The sequence below is a fragment of the Eucalyptus grandis genome, chromosome 8 (assembly GCF_016545825.1).
Source record: "Eucalyptus grandis isolate ANBG69807.140 chromosome 8, ASM1654582v1, whole genome shotgun sequence".
In the NCBI taxonomy this organism is placed as follows: domain Eukaryota; kingdom Viridiplantae; phylum Streptophyta; class Magnoliopsida; order Myrtales; family Myrtaceae; genus Eucalyptus; species Eucalyptus grandis.
The window spans coordinates 29462250-29471051 of NC_052619.1; the positions used below are offsets into that span (position 1 = coordinate 29462250).

Here is an 8802-nt window from a genome sequence, read left to right on the forward strand (position 1 = left end):
TCAATCGGAGGCAATGCCTTTGTCAGGGGCAAGAGGGGATGATGACCCTCTCTCAAAACTAGGCTCGAGGTCTAGGGGTGTTGGGCAAGGGCTGCCGACACTTACACAAGGGTGGGCAACCCTCGCCCGCGCCAACCTACGCCGCCACCCCACCAACGATGGGGCGATAGCCATAGCCGGGAGGAGCTGCCTCTGTTTTTTCATAGAGTTTAAGTTTTTCAATTTTTAATCTAATTTTCAAATAAAAATCTAATTTAATCTAAATTTAAATTGTATTTTGTTGAATTTAAATTGCATTTTGACAAAAAATATCCCCGGTCGGCTAGAATTTTTTGTTGGCCAATGAGCCGATGAGGGTATGCCCTTATTTAAAACAAATATAATTAGTTCGGGTTCTCCTTTAAAACTAATATAACCACTTCAGGTCTTTAGTTTAGAAAATGAGTGCACTTTAAGTCCTTATTTGAAAATTTTCCAATTTTTTTAAATTGTTCATTTTTTGCAGAACAAATGGAGCCTAATTTTAATCTTAAGATCTCGCAACTGAATGAGACATGCATTTTCATACCATTTTTATCTTGGGTTACTATCCCGAAAAACTTTAAACAGGTACATTCGTAACAAATTTATCTCAAACTAATTTTTTGACCATTAAAGACCCCAAATTGATATATCTTTAACAAATTTATCATAAACTAAGACACTTATAATAAATTTACCCATTAAATGACATGTAAATAGTTTACCGACATACCGGTTTATGATTTTACTCTTTGCTTATCACATTTATATTACTTTTGTGATTTTATTGTGGTATTAATTCAATTTAATGGATGATATAATTATCACAAATATAATGGTTTAGGGTTTTTGGCAATCAAATTAATTTTGGATAAATTTATTAGAAGTATACTAGTTTTGATTTTTGTTGATCAGTTTGGGTAAATTTATCACAAATATATTAATTTAAAATTTTTCGTGGTTAAAATATTAGTTTTGAATAAATTGAAGTTTTTCAGGTATTAACCCTTTTATCTTTCATAGCATTTATTTATTTATTTATTTATTATTTCTTTCTTTCACTTTTATTTTCCTCGTTCGTTCCATCTTCTGCTCGCGCTAATCAAACGTGCGCGCGAACTCTAAACGTAGATCCCCATAACATCTCTACCTGGTCGGCGATCAACACATCTAAGCTTTAGGCCGAGAACCAATTATGCTCTGCCGTCGACCATCCCTAACCATCACCAGACCATCACCTTCGGTCGCTAGCAGATCAATGCTCACGATTATGGCATTGCGAAGATACGCAAAACATGGACAAGGAAAGAGGATACCACAGAGAGATGGAAACATGCATGGACATCACCAGATATCGATTAGGCCATTTTCTCGCCGGTCACCACCATCGACCGCCGTAGGAGCACGCAGAATCATAGAACAGAGAAACAGAGGCTACGATAGGTTCAGCAATGTGCTCGGCGAATACGCAATTACATCGGAAATCATATCTCGTAGCTAGTAAAACGATACAACATGAAAAATAAATCAAAACATCTTCAGATTGAACAATTCCACGAACTAATTCGTGATCATATCTAAGAGGCATTTCATCAAACAGGTTCTATGCATTCGACTCGGAGGTGAATTGACACATCAACGAACGCGGGTTTGATACTGATCTCATACTAAATCGATTTATGATGTTTGTAATCGACAAATTAATAAGAAGAAAATGTCTCGGCCCTAACTCCCTCAGAATAGACCAGAACAGAGCATTTGGTGTTACCTTGCTAAAGAAGCTAATCAGCGTCGCCTTGGATGATCAATCGGAGAAGAAAGCTTCTGCATATTTCGACGACCAAGATCAGGGCCGGCGGAGGAGCTTCAAGCGAGATCTGGCCACTTCGATCTGTCAGCCACAGAACAGAGATGAACAGAGCACGGCGGTCGGGGCCGCGAATACGGGTGGAAGTAGCAGTGGAGAGCGACGGGAGATCGCTGGAAACTGAGAAACTTCTCTACAGAGAGGTTTGGACTTCAGATTTCGAATCTGGCTCTACGGGCTTTTGATGCTTCTGCATTTTTATGGGCTGAAGTGATGGGTGAACTGGGCTTGTCTAACCGAGAAACCCTGGGTTGGTGGCTTGAGCAGGGGGCAACCCTCCGCTAATTTACCCAGATCATAGATAAACGCATCCATCAGTGTCTTCCTCGCAGGGTTTTCTACTTCTTCGCCGACCATCTTTGAAGTATTTCATGGATGCAAGAACTCTGTAAGCATCCCTTCGTTCTCGTTCGGCTCCCAATGCCGGAGGATGCGTGCGATTCATATGAAATCGATTGCTATTCGTCTCTTCTTGTTCATAGGAGATGCCCCAAGATGTATGGGAAGGGTTTGAAGGATTATGTGGAACAAGTTCCAGGCTCTCGATCTGGGTCATTGTTCTCTGAAAGAACTCTGTAAGCAATCTTCTCTTTCGTTCGCCCCTTTTCGTGGACAAATACGCATGCTCGTCGCGACGGTGCGCTTATGCATCTAGGGTCTCGGCTCTGGATGTCGGATGAAGACCGTGTGTTTTCATATGAAATCGATTGTGATTTGTTTGGATGCCTTGCGTGATTTAGTTATATGTATGTGATGGGCTATCTATGAATGGTTATTCTACCCCAAACTTTTTGTCAAAAAATCAGAACTTTAACTTCAATCCTAAATTTTCGCGACAGATTTTTTTTTTTTTTTTTTTGGTAAAAAAATCGACTTTAGAGGATGAAAGCTAGAGTTCGGATTTTCATATGAAATTGATTGTGATTTGGTTGGATGGCTCGCGTGATTTAGGTATCCGTATGTGACCGGCGCGGCTTTGGTCGCAGTCGAGTACAAAGATGGGATTCTGATGGCTGCTGACATGGGAGGTTAGCTTCTTTGCTTCATCGGTCTTGCGATTCCCTGATGCTGGTGCGCTTTGATTTGAACAATTTGTTGCTTTCGCTAGGGAGAAATTTTGGCTCTTTTGTCTGTGTTCGGGATTAGATATCTGTCGAGGCCGTAGAATGATGATCGAGATGTTTGAGTCGAGTTTTGATGAGTTTAAGATGCTAAAATTGTTGTTGCTTCTTGATATGATTGAGGAATTCAGATTAATTTTTTTTGCTTCACTACACCTTTTGTTCTAGCATGCTATATATATACATATATATATATATATATATATATATATATATATATATATGTGTATATATATATAGATGTTACGAAGTACCGATACTTTCCGAGAGCCTCCGTATCGTGTCAGGTGTCAACAAGTGTTAGGTGTCGGTGTCAGTCTTGGTTCTACTTAATATATCTGCTCATTATGAACATAAGTCTTGACTAGTCATGCCAGAAGGAAATATTCTACTGCTTCTGTATTTTCTTCCATTTCACTATTTCTGCCTATTAAAGTTATCATTACTACATAGCTTTCGAAGTTTTTTAACTTTAGATAGTATAGTGATCTCAAAATGGTTTCCAATTGTTGGTTGCTTACATGCTCTGGTAACATGGTTATTGAGTCCTACATTATCCTTAATTGTGAGTATGTTAGTTTCCGGCTTATCGATGTTCTGATAGCGAGAAATATTTCGCAGGTTCTTATGGATCCACCTTGAGATACAAAACTATTGAGCAAATAAAGCCTATTGGAAAACATTCTCTCCTGGGTGCGAGCGGAGAGATAAGTGATTTTCAGGAGATATTGCGTTACCTTGATGAACTGATGTATGTATCAATTGATTAAGATTACAAGCAGCGATTTCTTTTTTATTGCCGAATATTTGTTACCTTGCTTCTCTAACTTTGAGGCGGCTTCTGACTAAGACTGTTGATTTTGGGGTCTGTTGTTGCAGTCTTTACGACAATATGTGGGATGACGGGAATTCCTTGGGGCCCAAAGAGGTGCATAATTATCTGACTCAGGTTATGTATAATAGGCGGAACAAGTTCAACCCATTGTGGAACTCACTAGTTCTAGGTGGAGTTAAGAATGGACAGAAATATCTTGGCATGGTAGGCCTCGACCCTTGGTGAGATTCGTTGGAATTTTCAGAATGTTGTCGAATTCTCATTCACTTGGCGTGCAATTTTATCCAGGTTAGCATGATAGGCGTGAGTTTCAAAGAAAACCATGTGGCTACTGGGTTTGGCAATCACCTTGCACGGCCAATTCTTCGTGACGAGTGGAACGAGAACTTGAGTTTTGAAGATGCTGTTAAGCTATTGGGGAAGTGCATGCGCATTCTTCTGTATCGTGATAGATCTGCAGTCAATAAGATTCAGGTTCTAGTTTTATCTGTGTTATTGTTTATGGTTTTCGTCACTTCTCGATGTTTGCATATGCAGCATACTATAAGGTTAGGATGTGATAATACCATATCAGTTGTTGGCATTTTCTTCCTCTTACTCATATAATTACGTGATTTTGATGAACTGATGCACACTTACGCATCCTTCTTTTGTTGAGGAAAGGATGTCTTATCTGGGACTGAGGGAGAATTACAGTGTATTATCTTGTGGATAACCCAGTTGCACAACCAGCCTCCACATATAACTCTGGCCCCTTTTGGATCCACCATTGCCCAATTCATTCCTCTCTACAATTTTACTTAAGCAGGTCCAACCCACCTGTGATGCATGGTTGTTACCTGGATGTACAATGATTAGTCATGGATGACCTGCATTGGTTCGTATCCTAAAAATTCTGGGGAGATGTTTCCAGACAGATTTGAAGTCTGCATCGTGAGGAAGAATAATGAGGATGAATATCAAGTTGTTTCAAGATCTCTGTCCCCTAAATCTTCTTCCCTGTATGCTAGTTTTTGGATAATTAGGAATCCCCAGAGGCTAAGTAACAATTGGAACCCAGGAGATGTCATACTGTTCTTTGGCCATTTTAAAGGATCTTAGCCTTTTATCTTGACTTTTGAGAACTGGAACTGGTAGCGCTTGAATATGTCGTTAATTGGGTCTCATCTTTTTCTTGCTTCGGAGCTGTTCTTCATATTTACTGAGATAGACGATCCATGTGATAAACTATAAACTAATAAAGTGTGCCAAGGACTGAGCATGAAGAGAAAAAAGATTGGGGGAAGAGAGGGACAAGTCGGTTTCATTTTCCTGGAGCTGACAAGTTGCTTTCTAAATTTTGACAAATACTAATTACAGTGATTAGAGAAATTAAATCATAATTGAGAAGGTGGAGAAGGTTCTCATTGGTCATGTTCCTTATAGACAGCAATTGATCTCTGGTGCATGACTTCATTTCGCACTCTTTTTGTTGTGATTGTCTCACATGTTCTTCTCTTTGTTCCCTCACATTTTACTTATATGTTGTTCTGTCTACGAGCATTGGACGTTCTTTCTTTGTAATATTGCCATTAGCTTTATTTCGAACCATCTAAATCACATGGCGCTTGACTTGCAGATTGTAAAAATCACAGAAGAAGGAACAACAAATTTTCCGCCCTACTCTTTGAAAACCTTCTGGGGCTTTGAATCATATGAAAACCCCACTGCTGGTGAAGAAGGTTTGTGGTGAACTTCGTTCTGCATATTCTTTTATTCGTTTAGACCCTGATCTTGTCATGTTAATCATGTGATGTAACCTTTAGAAAATGTGTTTTTAGATGTTTTGGAGAGGCTTCTTTGGTAAAGAAGCTGTTGATGCTTTATTCGTCTTCACTGTCGATTGCCCCTTACAGATTTGTACTTCAGTTCTTATGGATACATCATCTGACCTTTTCAGGGTCATTTTGGGGGTAAATTTTGCAGATGGGCCAATGTAGTTAGGGTAGCTTTTGGTTGGAGCAGAACTTGTGCTAGGTGAGAGAAACGGAGACATTGTTTGTGCAGAAATTGAGTAACAGTGCGTAAGGTACAGTAATCTTTATCATAGGGGGGAAAAAGAAAGAAAAGAAAGTGAGTCGGGGCTGTCTATTTCGTTAGGAACATCTTCCACGCAATTGAATCAGAGTAAGGATTTGATCCCTGGGACATGGGCCCACCCACCATGCAGCATTTGTCAACATAACATTGGAAAAACATCTTTCGTAACTTTCAACAAGTTGTCTGACGTAAAACCCTGCTCTTACCACAATTATTGGATCGTGCAGGACATCATTTGAAGATGACCAACTAGAATAAAGTTGGATGAAGTCTGATTTAGATGCAAAATACCCTTGAAGGGTATTCCCCGTTGGTGATCTTGCTGCGGTTATGTATTTCAGCATTCTATCATATCCCATGATCGGATTGCATTTTTTGTTATCGTTTATAGAATGGAGTTGAACTCAATATTTGGAACTTTATGTCGAAAACTTAGGCTGCGTTTGGTAACGTTTACTTTTTTTTGTTCCAGGGAACGAAACAAAAAAAAGTGTTTACATTCCGGGAACACTTCTTGAACAAAAATATGCGTTTGGTAAATTTGTTAGGGGAATAAAAATAAACAGAAACACGTTTGGTACATTTTTGTTCTTTTTTTTGTTTCTTTTAATTTTTTTATATTTTTATTTTCATTTTCATTTTTCCCTTTATTTTTTACTTTTTTTCTTTCGGCCGGTCGCGGCCTCCGGCGACCGGCCGACGGGGCCGGCAGCCTCGCCCGGCCACGGCGAGGCTCGCCGGCCCCCGGCGAGGCCGAGCCTCGCCGTCGTTGGCGAGGCTCGGCCTCGCTGGCTGGGCGAGCTCGGGCTCGCCCCGTCCAGGCGAGGCCGAGCGTCGCCGGCCCCGGCGAGGCTCGGGCTCGCCGGATGGGCGAGCTCGAGCTCGCCCGGATCCGGCGACCGCTCGCCGTCGGGCGCGGGGCGAGCTCGAGCCTCGCCGGATCTCGGGCGAGCCCGAGCTCGCCCGCCCAAGGCGAGGCTCGGCGTCGCCGCGCGCGGTGAGGCCGAGCCTCGCCTTGGCTGGGCGAGCTCGGGCTCGCCCTGATCCGGCGAGGCTCGAGCTCGCCCGCGCCGGCGAGGCTCGAGCTCGACCGCGCGGCGACGCCTCGCCTCACCGGGCCGGCGACGCTCCGGCGAGGTCGCCGACGGCGTCGCCGGCCCTCGACGGCCGGCCATGGCCTCGGCCGGTGACCGGCCAAAGAGAAAGAAGAAGAAAAGAGGAAGAGAAGAGGAGAGAGAGAAGGAGAAACAAAACCAAAAATTGTTTCTTGAGAATTGTTTCTGAAACGAGAAACAACTTTTTGTTGTTTCTCGTTTCTACTCTTTTTTTGTTTCAGGAACAAAAAAGAAACGCAACCAAACGCGCGTTTCTTTTTTTTTTTTGTTCCTGGAACAAAAAAACAGAAAAAGTGTTTATAAACACTTCTCAGAAACGAAAACATGCAGGCCCTTATTTTCTTGTTGTGTTCCTGCCTTGCCTATGTATTTCAGCGTTCTCTCTCGTTCAAGCAAGTTTCGGATTGCTTTTCTGTTCGGCTTCGCCTATGGTTTATCGCAGCTTACTGCTACTGCTCGTTAAAATGCGCTTGTGTTTCTGCTTCGCCCATGTATTTCAGCATTCTCTCACATGATCACATCCAAGCAGGTTTGGATTGTTTTTCTGTTAGCATGTATAGAGTGGAGCGTGACACAGTTAGAGATGTCAAAATGAGTTTTAAACCCACATATAACTCATTTAAATTATAAATGGGTCATATATAAATCACTTACATTTTGAAGAGACTAATTAAATGAATTTAAAAATTGAAAGGTTAAAATAAACTGGTTTTAAATAAGTTGGACTTAGAATTCATTTCCAACCCAAGCCTCATACTCTCTCTTTCCCTCTTTAATATTATAAATTTTTTTATTAAAATCAAAATTATAATTATTTTTCATTTTTCGTTTTTCTTTTCTTTCTTTTTTTCCCTTTCTTCTTCCCCTTCCTAGGTTGTATATGTGTGGATCATGAACTTGAAATATATATATCTGTGTGTGTGGGGCAAAAAGAGATCCGTATAGCAATCTCAGGGACTCGAATTGGATCTACCATCACCATCTCAACACATAATATTGAATTCTTCTTTTGTCGTTGGAGAGAGGAATTAGAGAGGTTAAAAGGAGCGTGCATGTGAGAAAGAAGGAAAGAGCCTATGATGGCTTTGCATACTCTTTAAGCTCTCTCCATTGCCAATTGGCCAGAAAAACAATGAGCATGATTTTAGCAACTACAACAAAAGGCCCAAAAATATACAAACGAAAAAGGAGGGGCCCGAGCTAAATCAAGCGTGTTCTATATGTCTCAAAAGGACTGGACGTCTGAGCTAAATTGGATGTGGTGCGATCCTATATAACGTATCAATTCACCATGTTATTCTTAGGAACAATTATAGAAAGAAGGCTAGTTTGGTGTTTTTGGCTTACCAGGCAACGCAGGGCTATTTCACGATCAATGAACCGTCGGGTCTGTGACATAGTCCGTGAATCCTCACGTACCCGTGTACCCTTGGGAGTAGAGCTTGGGATTATCGAGTGAAGAGTGAAGACGCGGAGAGGATAAACACAACTAGTCCGTGGGAGTGGCATCAGAATAGTTGGTGCTAAGAATTCTAGAATAGAAGGAGTATATTGCTTAGGAGCTCTGAAGGTGGGATTGGCCTCCCTTGCACAAACTAATCGGGAACTGATGCCACTCTCCTGATGAGGCCAGGGCAGGCTGAAACCAGTTGTTGAGCTCAACGAGGGCTGCTATCTCGCTCGATGGACTAAACACCCAAATAAAGTTGGGTGTGGTGCGATCTCGTATAAAAGGGTTATTCGTCATATTGTTCACTGGAACAA

General features: G+C 41.5%; 1 protein-coding gene across 3 annotated transcripts; it reads left to right on the forward strand.

Annotated features, from left to right (window-relative positions):
- Positions 1 to 2162: 2162 nt before the first annotated feature.
- LOC104457399 (proteasome subunit beta type-4) lies at positions 2163 to 6345 on the forward strand. 3 transcript variants are annotated; one of them, XM_010072350.3, is made up of 8 exons: positions 2163 to 2276; positions 2371 to 2463; positions 2840 to 2916; positions 3631 to 3760; positions 3889 to 4048; positions 4133 to 4318; positions 5463 to 5565; positions 6151 to 6345. In XM_010072350.3, exons 1-8 carry the CDS (start codon positions 2260 to 2262, stop codon positions 6174 to 6176), a joined length of 792 nt encoding a protein of 263 aa, XP_010070652.3. In that variant the 5' UTR covers positions 2163 to 2259; the 3' UTR covers positions 6177 to 6345. The 3 variants fall into 3 exon arrangements, with proteins under 3 accessions (XP_010070652.3, XP_039157079.1, XP_039157078.1); XM_039301144.1 differs by having other exon boundaries at positions 2169 to 2463; XM_039301145.1 differs by lacking the exon at positions 6151 to 6345 and having other exon boundaries at positions 2166 to 2463; positions 5463 to 5576.
- Positions 6346 to 8802: the final 2457 nt, after the last annotated feature.

Bases quoted from the DNA above. Each gene is read 5' to 3' on its own strand.
- LOC104457399 (XM_039301144.1), top strand. From the start codon at position 2,264: ATGCAAGAACTCTGTAAGCATCCCTTCGTTCTCGTTCGGCTCCCAATG. The intron at 2,917-3,630 runs GTTAGCTTCTTT...AATATTTCGCAG, and splicing joins GATGGCTGCTGACATGGGAG to GTTCTTATGGATCCACCTTG. The intron at 5,566-6,150 runs GTTTGTGGTGAA...TGGATCGTGCAG, and splicing joins CCCCACTGCTGGTGAAGAAG to GACATCATTTGAAGATGACC.